The sequence below is a fragment of the Hyposmocoma kahamanoa genome, unplaced genomic scaffold, assembly GCF_003589595.1.
Source record: "Hyposmocoma kahamanoa isolate Upper Pololo Valley unplaced genomic scaffold, ASM358959v1 103, whole genome shotgun sequence".
NCBI classification, from domain to species: Eukaryota; Metazoa; Arthropoda; class Insecta; order Lepidoptera; family Cosmopterigidae; genus Hyposmocoma; species Hyposmocoma kahamanoa.
Window position 1 is genome coordinate 2,001,071 of NW_020653344.1, and position 16,494 is coordinate 2,017,564.

The 16,494-nt window shown below is 34.7% G+C and overlaps 1 protein-coding gene across 1 annotated transcript in view; it reads left to right on the forward strand.

Moving 5' to 3' along the window:
- Positions 1–856: 856 nt before the first annotated feature.
- LOC113238020 (probable serine/threonine-protein kinase fhkE) overlaps positions 857–16,494 on the forward strand; it is a 49,435-nt gene continuing 33,797 nt past the window's right edge. The window contains exon 1 of the mRNA XM_026474748.1: positions 857–969. Coding sequence (XP_026330533.1) covers positions 857–969 — 113 coding nt within the window. The remainder of the gene's footprint in view (positions 970–16,494) is intronic.

Below are 16,494 nucleotides of genomic sequence, written 5' to 3' on the forward strand. Positions count from 1 at the left end.
CAACATAGGCGTATGCTAATTCACTAGAATCTGCAAACACGTGCAACTGCATGTCCGTGAGCTGCAGATGTAACTGAATGTACCAACGAGGGATTCGTAAATTACTGAGTGAAATAATCTCTTCCACCCTATGTTGCCATGCGTTGGCATAGTGCGGCGTAGTTCGTCGTCCCAGCCCAGGCCACTACGCCATATGTTTTGAATAAAGATGCGACCTTGAATTACGGCGGGAGTAATTAAGTCAAGTCGATTGTAAACCTTCATAACACGAGACAAAACGATTCGTTTTGTAAGTTTATCGAACGAATTGTCGACGCCACCCGTACGAAACCCTAACGTATCGTGTAAAGGATTCCACTTTATACCTAACGCGTTGACATCGTTGGGTAATATAATTTCGGCGCTGGGATTTGCCCTAAATTCGTTAGGTATAGACCTAAGTGCGTCCAGCCTGTACTGTTCGCGCATAAGTGCTTCAATGGAGTCATACTCTAATTCGTGAAGATGGTTAACAAATTCCACCGCTTTTGTTCTACTGGAAGCGAATCCGTGTAATGTCTATCCAAGACGAGTACGCGTAGCGACAGGCTCCGATGGCCTTCCTGAGCGGGTTTCTCCGCTTATAGAGAGATGCCAGTCTCCCGCACCTATGAGAATAGTGTGGGTGGCCTCTTCCAAATGTCGGTCGTCGACAAGGTGTGCTAAGTGATTAAATCTACCTAGATCGCGTTTGGAAATCGATTGCGACCGTAAAGAGAGTCCGTATACCGAACGCGCATTTTCTATAGTATATTCATCAGCCATGTCGCGACCGCGAATAAAAAATTTTGTATAGCCAACCGTCATTACCTTGAACATGCCAACCACACCATCTAAGCATATGGGCTCTCTGGACACCTCCTCTGCACCAATTCATTTTGCGACGTCCTCGTCGATGAGAGCCGCCGTGCTGCCATCGTCGAGCAGAGCGTTAGTCTCAAAGTCAGCAATAGCGCCCCGCACTATTACAGATAGATCTTTCAACAGCGCGCGAGGGCATGCGCATTTTTGAGACGAAACATTGCAGGATAGGTCGACAGTTTCTGTAATAGTTTCATTTCCTATGAGTAACAATCGCGAAAACCTAAGAGCTTATAATTTTTTATAATTAAAATTAAAATTTTATCATTTAAAATTTTCTTATAATTTGTTTGGGCAATATTTAAATAACTTTTAAGCAATTTTCGTAACATATATTTTTTTTTAATTCAAGCATATTTGTTATTGTAAATCCTAAATAGTTTGCAAACGCATCCAAATAAGACAATAAAGTAACTTAAACTCAGATTTAATAACAGCTAAACAAGTTTTTCGTATTTACAAAACGAACTTCGCGTAATTTCGAGCAAGAAATTGCGAAGTAAACTCAATTTTTTTTTAAAGATGCAAGTGCGCATTTGACCTCCATCTCACCTGATGGAAAGTGATGATGAGGTCGACAATGGAGCATGATCACCTTATTAATGCCTATTGATTCTCGCCTTGAAAAGGCCCAAGTTATAACGTTCAAAGAACAAGTCTGCAGGCAGAGAATTCCACTCCATAGCCGTTCCCCATATAAATGTAGAAGCGTAACGCTTCGTGCGAATCTTTGGAATATCCACAATATAGGGGTGGTACCCAAGCCTACGCCTAGCCCCCGGTGGTGGAAAGAGGAAGGCGGAATTAAATCGTGTAATTCCATTGCACACTCTCCGTGATATATCCAGTAAAATACCGATAAACGGGCAAGTTTACGGTAGTGTTCAAGGCTCTGCAGCTCTCCTACACTAATTCCGACTCACCTACGTTGGGCGCACTAGAAGTTTCCGGAATGAATAAGGCAAAAGAAAAAATATTATAAATGGTCAGAAATTAATTTATTATTCCTTAAAATATTCTCCGTTAGCGTTAATGCACTTTTTCATACGAATGAACCAATTTTGAAAACATTTATGCCACTCATCCGTGACAATCTCTGAAACATATTTTTCATACTCTTCGACAGCCTCTTCAGGTGATCAAAATCGTTGACACCAAAGTCTCACACCAAATTTGACGCCCCTTCGTTGAATATGGTAAGCATGGCATTGCACCAAGTAACGCGATCCGTTTTTTGAGCCTCAGTCAAATTGTATGGGATCCACCGAGAGCACAGCTTTTTCACACCCAAATGTTTGTGTAGTATTGATTATATTCGACTCATGCCTATGCCTAAACATGCCCGGATCTCATGGTATGTCAGATGCCTGTTTGTTTTGATCATACGGCGCACAGTATCGATGTTTTTGTTGTTCACAACAGTAGACGGACGACCATCACGAAATCGTCGCTGAGATTCACACGACCGCGTTTGAATTCTGCAAACCAGCTATAAATAGTCGTCTTTCATGGTGCTTGAGTGAAGCTCCGCTGAGCTGTTAAATTCCACTTAGTCGTAGTCGTAATCATACTACGAAAATTTTCACGAGTTCAATCCTTGGTGATGTAGACAACAAATTTCTAAAATGACGCCACAATGTAAAAGCAAGTAACAGTCAGATGAAACAAACTGTATACTACAACCAAAGAGTTCCATTTTCAAATGTTGTAATTACTTTTTAAATATTGTTTATGTAAGTGGCCAGTTCCGGAAACTTACAGTGCGCCCTATGTACAAGCCTCTTGGCACAATTGTCAATTGAATCCAAGGTGGCCAATTGGTATGTAGCAGAGCCATCCCAAAGGCGGCAGCAGTACTTCATGCACGATGTTTAATTGGTTGGTTTGTAAATACGGAAAACTTGCTAAGTTCGCCATCTTTGCCGAGTCGAAGTCAAACTTTGTTCTAGAAATCTCAACCTATGTCTTCAAGAAATTAGTCAGTTACAAACATTATGCAAACAATAGAAAACAACAAACGTTTAGGTGGAAATATTAATGACATAATACAGCTACAGATTCCTCATTTACCTAAATACGCAATAACAATTAACTAATTATAAAGACAATTGATAATCAATTTGAATAGATTTTACTAATAATGATGTAATTGTGATGACTAATAACTTCGCAAGTTAAGAATTTTTAATGTTCCCTATTATTGATTGCTTTCATAAAGTCTATTTGTTTCCTGCTCTAGTTTTTCAATTTAGTGTATACATCCAAAATATTTATTGCGTTTAAATTTAGAAACTAATTTTTTACGATTCTTTTTTTAATTTTAAGCGAATAATCTGGAGAATAATGAGTCTATGATTCTCATTACATTTTGAACAATTTATCCAACGATACCCCTCTCATAGACTGCATTGAATATTGTAGTAGTAGTAAAATTTTCGTCCTTCGGGACAGGCTAAGTCGTGTAATAAATTAGCCATACTGTCAGACCTAAGATTTTATTGTTCCTTGAATCATTTAATTTTCTGATAGGTTTTTTTCGCAAGAAATTATTATTTTAAGAGAATTGTATATTATCGCACACAAAATCAATTCAAGGGAAAATACACCATCTTGAAACTCCCCAATAAGGGTAAATGTAATTTTCTTTTGTTATTTTTGATGATAGTGAGTGACTGGTGGTAAGCGACTCGCCTGTCCATAGCAGTTGTAGTGTCAACTCACTCAGAGCTTTAAATCGCAAAGTTCTGAGGGGCATTGTCACTGCGCCCGTCACCGTGAGACATAAGTTGTACTTTTTCACAAGGAGGTCTACTATTAAAACCTGTGTATACGAAGAATGGATGTCAAAAACATTATGTATTCACACAAAACATAAATGAGTCTATAAAAAAGTCTGTAACATATAGATGCAAGAAACAATAAGGGTACCTAGTTTACCTGTGGAGCACTAAAAGACTGTTTTTAAATAGAATGCGATAGGTAAAATAAGAAATTTTCTCGATTGCATGCATACTTGTGCGTATTTATGTACCAAACTGCTAAACACCGAGAGACACGAGTTCACCTTGTATTTGATGTATTATTTCGGAACATTGTTTAAACATGCCCACGACAGTGATCATGTGTTGCGGACTTTCTCTACTTTATACCTAAGACATTTTATTATTAGGATTCAAGATGTTATCGCTGTAAGCGCTTATATATTATTTAGCGCTTAGATACTTTGAGACGCAACAATTTACGACTACGATTTAAAACTGAAGTAATAAAAAACATTATTATTAAGTAGGTAATAGTACTAATAAGAGCGATTACAGACGACGACTTTTAGCAGCGACACAAACACGCGTTTGTAAAATGCGCGATTGCATCGGTGGCATCGACGCAAACTTACTCATATCTCTCTTTTGCCTTCTCTTTCGATCGCTGATATAAAATCGAATTATTTTTAAACGTTACCACCGCTGATGTGCCGCAAGTCTCTTTTTTTCTAAAATTTGTATTGAAAAAATATTGTTACCTAATTGGTTTGATTACAAGGTCTAATTATCTAGAAGTCTGGTTTGTGTCATAATATATTTGGATATTGTTTATACTGACACGAAATATCTATCTAATATTTAAAACTTAGACCACGAATTTTGGTTAAAATATTTCAAAAGCTGGAAGTGATGGCAAATACTTGTATATCGTAAGACATAAAGGCCTCATAGCTCTTAAGCACTCATAATGGACTACACAATTTCTTGAAAAATGTAATTCACAAATTTTCACATCCCCGGGGAATAAGAAAATTTTACAACCAAAGTACGGTAATTAGATATTTACGTGAATTATTGCGACTGCATATGCACTATTCTAGAGTATCGCGGCATGGTTGATAGTAGAGATGGGAAAAACTGCTTATTTTTTTAAACGTTTAAACGTCGTAGTTTTTTTAAAAAAGCGTGCTTTTTTAGACGCTTTTTTACAAAATCGTTTAGAAAAACGTTTAAGGTTTTAAATTATTTAAGTTTGTCTGTAAAACACGAGTTTTATTTTTATTTATAAAATTATTATTCACATTGACGAATTAATTTGTTTAGTCAACATAAATGGTGGGACTTGAAGCTTAGGCACGTTGTAAAAAATGAAATTGTTGAGTATGGAACTGACCAACGCCTACGCTTAAAATATAAGGCGTGCTTAATTGCTTATTTTAGAAAGCAAACTTTTTTAAGTGCTTTTCGCTTAAACGCCCACCTCTAGTTGATAGCATTCATCCAATAATAGACAATAGTGACTTCCAAATATTTCGTGATTTAGGCATATGCCCTTTGTAAAGGAATGGAGATGGCAATTAAAATATCTTCGGGCCAGACATTTTGATATTTGTTGGTAGATTTTAAAACAATGATCATCGTGTGTTATATTTTTATGTGATTAGTAATTATACAAGCAGTATTTCGCCACCGGCACAAGTGTAAAATTCATTCCGGACTAAAATGAGAAGCAAGTTTGCAGACAAAGGTAGCGACCGGATAGGCAATGGAAATTGGAGAATTGAATTGAAAAATAAATTAGATGATTTAATTTATTATTTGATTTATTATTTCAAAAAAAAATAGATAATGATTATTAAGTAGCAGAGCTAAAATCTTAAAGATATATTTAGATAAATGTGTATAAACTATAACTATATAAATGTGTGTGTAAACTGTATAAAAAAAAAATATTTGTGAAAAGGCTCGCACATACAAAAATATGTTATACAAAATTTGGAGAGGTAGTAAAGACATAATCTCAAGATACTTTTTTCAACTTCTTGCAATTTGTACAGACCCAACAATTTATCTGTACGTCACTAGTGTATGCATTGTTTCTAGTAATATGGTGACAGCTCATTCGATTTCCTTCAAAGGTTACGTTAGTTCCCTTTTCGCCCATGGTAGTCGTCATCGTCACTATATGTCACACTGCGAACACGGGTTCTTTTAACGGAGAATTTTGACTATAGTCCGCCACCTGGTCTTAATACGGGATAGGAAATTCACTCGTTTTATTTGTTTGTAAACCTCGGTGGCGAAAACGTTTTGCATTGTGGGTTCGATTCCCTGTATAACCTATCTGCGAAATGAACTTTTCTATTTCTGCCGACAAGCAGTAATGTCAACATAATGTTCCGGTTTTGATGAGTGCTCGTGAAATTACAGGCACATGAGACTTGTCAACATAGGCCTCAAGGTGACAGGCGCAGTGGTAGTGTGTCTCAGATCATTGCGATTTAAAGAGCTGAGTGGCTTACCATCAGGTGCATGACTTGTTCTTCCCATCACTTGATATTATAAAAAAAAAACTTTTTTAAATTGGTTATAATAAATATTTACAAATAGAACTATAACGCGGTCCAACTCATGGTAATGGTCTCAAATATGGAAAGTGTCAAAGTCTGTATCCTTCCATACGCGTCCTGAATTTGAGTCAGGAGGAGGTATTTAGGTTACTTGTTTTCCAGGAACAAAATTTTAAAAATTATAATGACACATCAATGCGGTCGCATTAAGGACAATGTTTTCACGAAAATAGTTACGTGTAGCTTCAATATTATTACTAATAAATCAGCCTGTGACATTTTCATACGCTTTATTGAGAATAATTGAATTTCCTCAAGTTCCTACTACTTTCCATTTTCTGAAATCATCCGAGGCGAGTGCCCACTATATCTTTCCAATCCCCTAAAGATTGTTTCCTTAAATACCTCTTTAAATTTAATCATGCTATTATTATCATAGGACTTTTTTAGTATAGAAGTAATAAGGTGAATTTCCAACAAAATATAAAATAAAAATCAGATCATAAAGAACGTTTTATCTCGTGTTACTGAGGCGATAAAATTAGAAGCGGCTGCGCCCGCGACTCCACGGCCGACGCCGGCGCCGCAGTCGCGAACCAGCGCTCGCGACGGTTAACCGAGAGCGCACGACTTTTTAAATTTAATTTTAGAATTATTATCCATTTGTTTGCTTTTTCTTTTGTTTCCTGGCGCGGAGTGTTACGAAACGGTTTTAATTTTGTGCCAGTGCGTTGAAACCGTGCAAGTGAGATTTTAGTGATTTCTGAGTCAAGAAGACTATATTGTACGTTTTGTGCGAGACTGATGTGTATGCGCTAAAGTTGCTGAAGGTAAGTCGTGTACATATACGGTTAGAAAGTAAACTTTTTGGGTTTGGAAACAAGTTGTACCGTGTTTTAACATAAAAACATGCGGAATTTTTTCTACTGTCCTGTTAGCTTGCTTGTAGTGCGCTGTTTCAGATGTCATATTGTAAAGTCTATTAAACTAAAACGTTTTTTTTATTTTTACTGTACCTATGAGATTTAAGTTTGTAAGAAAATAATTTTGGTTTTTATTTAAATACAGAAAAAACATAATATTCTCTTATGCAGTAATGGAGTACCTAGAAATATGCTATACACATTTAACTGCGACGTAGATATTTATGTTCCTTATTGGTTGCTGGTTATATCTTGTATAGGACCACCTCAGATATTCCTTTCAGTGTTATAAAATGATAACTTTTTGTCTAGAGTATGGCATAGATGGCAATCTTTATGTTTGGAGATACCTAAATCTTTAGTCGAATTACACAGGTATCATAAAGTCGTTGCCAATTTCATATTATATTATAATTCAAAGAAATTTATATTGTACAGGGTCAAGAGTATATCAAGCTTGACACTTAAGATTTAAAGTGAACTCTACGATCCTTACAATAAGAACGGCCCAAAATCCAATGTGTCGAAGTTGATATACTATTCTCTAAATTCTACATTTATTCTACGACTTCAGCAAATTAATTCCTTAAATATTTAATATTTTGTATTCCCTAGTGCATGACAAGATAAAAAAATTATATTTTTAAAACGCAGCACACATTCGTTGTAAGTTTGATATCCAGAATGAGCTCCTTACGTCTCACTATCTAATTATTGTCATCCTTCAGTTCGTGTTTTTTTTTAAAAAAACACAGTCATATTTAGCACACTTTTTTAAGATTAGGCAAGTACACTAACAAAAGATAATCCCATTTTTCCACTACAGAATAACCTATACCTACTGTACTAGATTAGATAGAGAGCTAATAAGTACGCATTTCACGTGGCAGTATTCAGGTGTCCCTTATCAATTTATTGGCACAGAAAAAAAAAGCTATTTTCACCTTTATGACATGTACAGTGGCTTCGTATCCATATAATTACTAGTGTTTGATGGGTTTACTAATCTATTACGTTATCACAATGACTAATAGAGAAGTTTATCAGGTAATATCAGAAATGAAAATATGTCTTTGTTTAGGTGTCAACAATCTCTTTGAAATTCTTAAGGGTTATGACGAACTACTTCACAATTTCGCACGTATTTTTTTTTAAACGATATTGCTATTAACCACCTCAAGATTCAGCTTTATAGCTTTAACGGTGTTAAGTCCAAGGTCTCAAACTTGATTTACTCTAGATTAATATTAATATTAACCTTAGAACTAAGTCCAAACACTTGGTATCACGATTTTGTTTAACTAAGGTAAACGATTCTTTTAAGGGGGACTGTATACGTTTTTACAATACGATTCAGGATAATTTATTAAGATTATCATTTTCTAAGTTAAAAATTTACATTAAAAGTATTTTAATTGAAAAGTCATATTACAAAGTTGAAGAGTATGTTTTAGATAAAGAAGTTTCAAAGTTACTCGTTCTTCTCAGGGACGTCAACGGAGTGAACGAGCAGTAGCTTAAAAATAGCTTAAAAAATGACGTTTTCAAGGGTAAAAATTTTACCTATGGAATATATGACTATTTAACTTGAGTGTAGCAGTAGAGTTCAAGGAAGTACTGCCACCTTACCAATTTCTGCCGCCAAGCAGTAAAGTAAGCATTACTGCGTATCGATTATAAAGGGTAAAGGTGTTGGTGAAATTACAGGCCCATAAGACTTATTAACTTATGTCACAGGGCGACTGGCGCAGTGGCAGTGCCCCTCAAATATTAATGTGATTTAAAGCTCTGAGTGGCACTGCAACGGACAAGCGTGTAGCTTACCACCGGGCGCACGCCTTGCTCGTCTCGTCACTAAATGAAGGCAACAAACGTGTTACTTTTGGACCTTGCTATGTATTAACTTTCATGTTTCATTCATGTTGATGGTAAAATAAATTAATTCTTGAAAATTCCATAATATGGTGACGTACAAAATTAATCGTCGGCTTCTAAATAATCCAATTCTCATTAGGTTATGGTATACAATTATAATACAGAATCGGGCTTCTATTAATACCGCGCTCTCCTAAAAACAAGTTTAAGAATTCAAATCTCCACATGGCTTCGAAGAGTCAAACATTCATTTTGCATGCAAGTTTGCACACGATGCGTTCCTTCACTGCGGGACATATTCCTACTGAAAATAAAATTTGCTTGAAAAGAACTTCTGCTATATCACATCTCCAATGGCACAGAATGTGATTTATTCGAAACCAATGTATTGTAAAGCGAGACTTAACCTGATGAAATGGCGACCAGAATAGGCGGTCGGAATTTGCTAAATGAAATTAGCAGAAGACCAATGTTACGTAATCATCTAGACTTTTTCAAACTTTTTTTTTCAAATGAAACCATTTTCGAATCTAAATTGTGTATATTTGTTTTTTCAAACGACTGACTTATTTTTTTTTTAAACTTAACATGAGTAAAAACCGACCACAAAATTTTATAGAATTACATCTATTTGCCGATTTTATTGAAATCGGTTAACGGAAAGTGGGTGGAATGCAATAAACAGGACTCATCCCCATTTGCCACCTTCAGAGGTAAAAATATTTTTTTCAAATTTTCCAACAAAAAAGAATCACAAATGTTGGAATTATAGCGTAATATACACACAATAAAATATAGTCCAATCGAGAACCTCTTATTTTTGAAGTCGACTGATAAATACCGGTAGAATAACGTTTTTTTTTTTTATTTATTCAAACTATGTATTGATGTGGTTCCAGTAGCGACATTTTAAATTAATTGTAAGTTCTCATCGAATTTCTTCTGAAAAGATTGTCCGTACATTTCCTAAAGGGCATTAAAATAAACAGTTGACATTGTACTATGACCGTGACCCAACCCACCTTTCACGGTAGCGCGTGCGCTGGTACGAAATGACATGCGCATGAGTACCATGCCTATGACTCAGCCATAATTAAATATGATATTTAAATAAAGGACCTGCCTATTGTTTTAGTTATATGGTGATCAATTGAATCGTCTATTGTCACTCTTATTTCGACGTTTATTTGTTCTTTATTTTTATTATTTTGGTATTTTGATACCTCCAATCATTGACTTACAAATAAGTGGACGACGGGTCTAATACAAAAACCACGAAAAAAATGTCCCAAGTCAACCTATTTAAACGTAGTGACATGTAAAGGAATATGAAAAAGCTAAAACGTTGTATTTAAATTGTAATGTCATCGCAGTACTGTCTAATTCTGCTTGCTTCGCTGTCAGTCGAACAAACGAAGACTAAAGCGTGAATGAAGCTCTGTATACGATTTTAACGCCCTATAAGTGCGGACACTTTTTAGCGCGGACCCGACGTCCATATAATTGTAAGTCAATGCCTCCAATGAAAATACTACTACGCCAAATGAATTTTCGGACCTGTTCTATTTTTATTTTATTTCTTTGTTTTTTTTTTCACAAAATTCGTTTTTGTTTTGTTTTTCGAATTTCGTTTTTGTTTCTTTTTTCACAGAATTCATGGAGCATAATACCTATTAATAAATAAATATGGTTGTTTACAAACATAACAGAAAATGACCAAAAAAAAAATTTGGCGTAATGTTTAGGGAGGTAACGATTTGTTACTTTGTTAATTCTTATAAATTCTACGCACAGGTTTGTTTCAGATGCAGTCCACATTAGCGAAATATCCATTGTGGATGGCTCCATTGTTGGTTTTATCACGATATTTTCCTTCACCGAAAAGGAATAATCGTTTCTTTCATAATCATTCTTCTTAAACGGGATCACATGGTTCTCTCAAGGATCACGTAACATACAAATTCATAAAATTGATGAAGCTGACAGTTGTACCTTCCATTTTTAACCGATTTAAAAAAAAATGTCAATTCGAATGTATTTTTGTGTGTGTGTGTTGCGCGATTACCCGCCATTTGTGAACCGATTTTGATTCATTTTTAAAAAAAAAAGGGCTACCTGAGTAATAGTCCCATTTAAATTTGAAGACTATGTTCTACCTCTAAGAGTGCCAAATTAGGGGATGAATCGGGTTTATTGAATCAACCACTTTCTGCTAAACGAGTCCAATAAAAAATTTGCACATGCATGTATCCAACGAAAATAAAACAGTAAGACGTTACGTGTTCTGACATTATCATTGAGTGTTTTCATTTGATTTGGAAGAATCGAAGATCTTATAAGATTGTCTATGGCACATAAAGCACTAAGGATTGTTTGAAAAACAAAAGGCGATCGGTGCCGTTGTATGTAGTAATGAATATACTACTTCACCATTGTAAAGCGATTGTTATTACATCTGTTATTGAATGGCCAACGTATTTTTATTACCGCTGTTAGGCTATCGATAACATTTACGATTGTTTTCAAATTGATATTGCTTCCTGCTAGTATTATTAGAGTAGTAAAATTCTTCATCAGGCTAAGGCGTTCAAACCATATTGCTAGATCGTGAGTATTATAAGTATGTGGACATGTTTTACTTATCTCTATTTTGGAAGAAAAATTAAAGTTAAATATCATTAAATTTGTCTTTGACTAAACGGCCATCCGGTTGAAGCCATTATCATAAATTCTGTCGCGTATAATCAATAATACTCTGACAAGCAACACACACTGATTATCTGGTCTCAAACTCCTTGTACCGTCAGTACCAGTGCAACGAATTTAACTACGTAATACATGCCACGATATATTAGACATAAAATACATTATTTCAAAATACTAAAAATACTGCTGATTTTGAATTTATAAAATTAACTAGTAAAATATACTTAAATTACAAGTGTTTGGTTTTTTTCTATACTTCAAGCTTATTATTCATTTATTCATTCATTCATTCAAGCATAAGCGAAACACATTAGGATTTTTCGAGCACAAAAACTTTTTGCTTATTCTTGACGTTTAAGTACAGTGCAATTAAATTTAAAAAAGAATCCGTTATGATGAAAAAGCTCTTGAGAGTAATTCAAGACAACGTGGTCTGTGACTTATCACACTACGACCAACTTTGCCTGCATGTCATGACACTGTTTACAAGGAAGTGTGATGAAAAAAACATTATTAAGTCTTCATTTATTTTTTATTTAACATATTTTATTTGATTTGAAATGCCTATTTAAAAACCTCATGCTCTTTATTGTACACTGTTGCAAAATTATACTATTTGACACTTAAGGTTTTTTTTAGATACTTGAGATAAAAAAACTGTTTAGGATGAATGACTTTAAGATCACCGGTCACCCCTCATATTTACTATACCTTGTCAGACGTCGTTTAGATGTAATACTAATTAGTTTACACGCGTTACCGTACTCGTCTTTTGCCGTCAACTTTGTTTAAGTCATTCGTATTAATTGTACATTAGAGTACAGAATCTAGTGATATGGTAAAAGATACCGATTATGTGGTTTATAAAGTTTCATTCTTTAAAAAAAACAACACGTTAACAAAAAACATATATAAAACTGATAGATATATTGATTCGTATTAACACAAGAGCTGTCGAGTAAAATGATATTTTCCTGTACTGACAAAAAAACTCACTGTCGCACAAGTGTTTTATTTAAATCGCATGACACCGCAATGATATTCGTTTTCAAGCGAAATATGATCCGCATTAAATTTTTATAAGTATTGTATTATTTCCTGAGTTGTATTTTACAAGGATTTAATGACGTCTAATTATACCATATCTGTGAATAAAATCGTCAGATTGAACGCATTTGTGACGTTTTGTTTCGTTCAAAATTCAAATTTACATGTTAGCGTTATTTATATTTTTATTGATTTGTAAAACTTCGGTAGATGGTCTTGTTACCAAAACCAACAAAAATATTCTTATTGAAAAAAAGCGTCCACATTAGTAAATAGGTACACAGGTTATGCTGTTAGGGCCGTCTTGGGATTGCAAAGTTTTTGAGTATTATCATATTATTATTATCTTCGAGAAAAGTGGTGAAATCACTTCAATTTAGTATCCTCTATCAATATCTTATGAAAGGACGTCTAATATTGATTTAATATTGAGACATGCACGTATTTTACTGGTTTTGAGGTAGACTAGGTCAATTAGGTAGAATCACTTTTTACACATCTTTGATATTGCTGAAAAAAAAACATGAAACTCACATAGCAAAAAATACTTTTTCTATAAAAAGTGACGGTTGAGTCGTACTAAAAAATGTTTTTGTTGAGTTTTAACTTATTTCGCATTAAATCCGTTTATTTTGACCACAAGCCTGACAGTTATTTCCGCTAAAGAATAAGTTTAGCCATTTCAAGGGGAAATTTTGCCAGTCTTGTCAATTTCCTACATAAAAACTTTTCAGTACATTGACTTACAATTATATGGACGTCGGGTCCGCGCTAAAAAGTGTCCGCACTTGTAAGGCGCTAAAATCGTATACAGAGCGCCACACTCCGCTTTAGTCTTCAATTGTTCGACAGACAGCGCGATACTGCGATGACATTACAATTTGAATTTCGAATAGGTTGACTTGGGACATTTTTTTCTTGGTTTTTGTATTAGACCCGTCGTCCATTTATTTGTAAGTCAATGTTTCAGTATTTAAATTTTTACATTAAGTTTTGCCTAGTGTTGTATTTGTCTGTAAATACCTAATATGAATTAAATCCCACACTGATCACCACAATTACTCTGTTACAGGCATACCGAAAAAAATATTGAAATAAAGAAGATATTATTTAAGGCGGATAACGTAACTTTGTTTTCATTAGGTACAATGATTGCAACAACAATTTTAATGATTGGATCAATAATTTTACCTTATGAAATTAGTCATATTATTATGATTGATTCTATCAAGGATCTTGATAGGCTTTGATTACAAGTCTATTTCTTTTAGTGTACGCACTTTACTTACAGTATTTATAACGGTTAGACGCAGGAAATGTTATTTAATTATCTTTCTTTTTGCCAAGGCTCAAAATAGATTGTCTGGTCATTGTATGTCCTTGGCGTGAGATATCGACGTAATTATTTATGTATCTAAATTGAGGAAATGGCATTTAACACTTTAGTTTTCTTTTCAAATAATACTATAGTATATTACCGTCGTAATTACGTGAAATGAGTGACAATTTTTCAATGCATCAATCACATTACCGAAGTAGTACTTGAATTATATGATTCTTTTTCAAATTTCAAATTCTTCTTTTCGTAATTCAAAATTTATTTGAACATTTTTGACGTACCATTTATCTTATGTATTATCGTTATAATAGATTTATTTTGGAAAATGGAAAATTATTATTTTTAAAATAAAATTATATTTCTGTCTCTAACGTTATTCAGTATCATTGTCACAGTCGTATCCCAAAATAAATACGATTATACGTTTTCTTTTCCATATTGTACAGCTTTGTTTCATAGCGTATAAAAACAAACGAATAGATACAGTATAAAAATAAATTACAGACCTGTCAGAGGCAAGCTAATGGTGAACCCCCATTCCTCAACACGCGCTAGAAACGCGTTCTTAGTAAATGTTTTATAAGCAGCATCATCAGCACGCTTGATACTGAAGCGTGCTTACACGTATGATCCCACCCTAAGGGCGCGTTCAAATTAGCCGTGGTTAGAAGCGCTGCAGCCGCGCGGCGGTCACGCGACTGTCGCGCAGTTGAAGTGCGACCATATGTTATCATGCTTTTTTTTATCCAGTCGATTGGAATATATGACGGAACTGCTATCCCATATTGCAGGGTGTTGTTTTACATTCTCTATAAATTCTTCAATTCAATTTTCATCCATCGTGGTTAACTAACTAACCGTGACTGCAACCGAGCATGACTGCAGCGCGACTGTCGCACGGCCGCCGCGCGACTACAGCGTTGCTGCAGCGCGTCTAAGGAGACACCAGCCCGAAGATTGGATAGCACTTTTGTTAAGAAGGACTTCGTTAAAAAAATCCATCAATTTATTTAACAAAAACACTCCTCTTTTATCTTATAATACATTAGGGATTGTAACGATTAATGGCCCAGATTATACCATAAACAATCGCTTATACTTAAATGTTACTTTTTTTCCACTCGGACATACAACAGAGATAAAGTTACCTCCTTTTGTTAGAAACATGCCGTAAATGGAATGGCCGGACCATATCAGGTCTATTATAGTCTAAGAGACGACGACAAAAAACGTCATGCCATGTAGGTACACGTATACACAGACTTAGGTGTATAACACAAAAACAGGTTGATACAAAACTCGATAGAAGTCTTGTAAAACACAGTTGTATCCTAGGGTGGTTTTTGAAGTTGTTACTAGTCAACACTGCCCTTGTCATAACTAACGCACCTGCATTGCGGTAATTTGTAGATATTATTATAAAATTTTATCACCTAAAAAATGTCCATCACGCTGATTTTGTATAATAAAATTGAAACTAAATTAGATATAAAAAAGCCTTATAGAGGGTTGCAGGTGTCGGTTGTTTGTATAAATGGTGTAAGAGACATTTCCTAGATTTTCAGGGAGCATGTTTTAGGTTTTAACAACTGTTTTAAAATATTTATGTCCAATTTTAAAATTCAATATAAATACAATTAAAACTTAATTTTAAAAGAGGACGTTAATATTTTAGTTGCATTTAGATTTTACTCAATACTAACAACATAACATTGCATGTTGCAATTTTTTGTGCTATCTCTTGACACGACATACCTACCATTCAAAGGAACAACTTTTCCACGTTTTCTAACATTTCCAAAATCAAATGTAGACTTTATTTACATTCATAGTCTTCTACAGGAATTGCAAAAACAGTGGTATTCAATTTCATTCACACTTTCGTATTCCAAAATAAATATAACTACACTTTTTGTTACACCTTGTATAGATTTGTTTCATAGGATTTCACATCATTTACATCGCCGCGAAACAAAATTTAAGCCAATTTTTGTCACGAAATTGTACAGTCAAGAGCACGTCAAGCTTGACACTTTGTACTTTGGACCGTTCTTATCGTAAGCGGCATAGAGTTGGATTTAAATGGATACAGAAGCGGCTGAGATCCCCAAAACTGCGCGAGATTTCTCCGGACGACACGCGACCTGTTTTTTGGCTCTAGTTTGTACGTTACACAAATGAGAAATGACATAAAGTCGCGAAATGCGTTCGTCGCTCCATAAGACCCACCCGTGTGCACCGCACACCATGTACCATAGTTAAAGCCAGCACTGTCTGAATATCTTCGTGAGATCTTGTGATATGTAGCTTTGCGATGCGCAACTTTAAATGTAACTAATAATAGGGGTTAAAGTATGAAATTGCCGATTTGT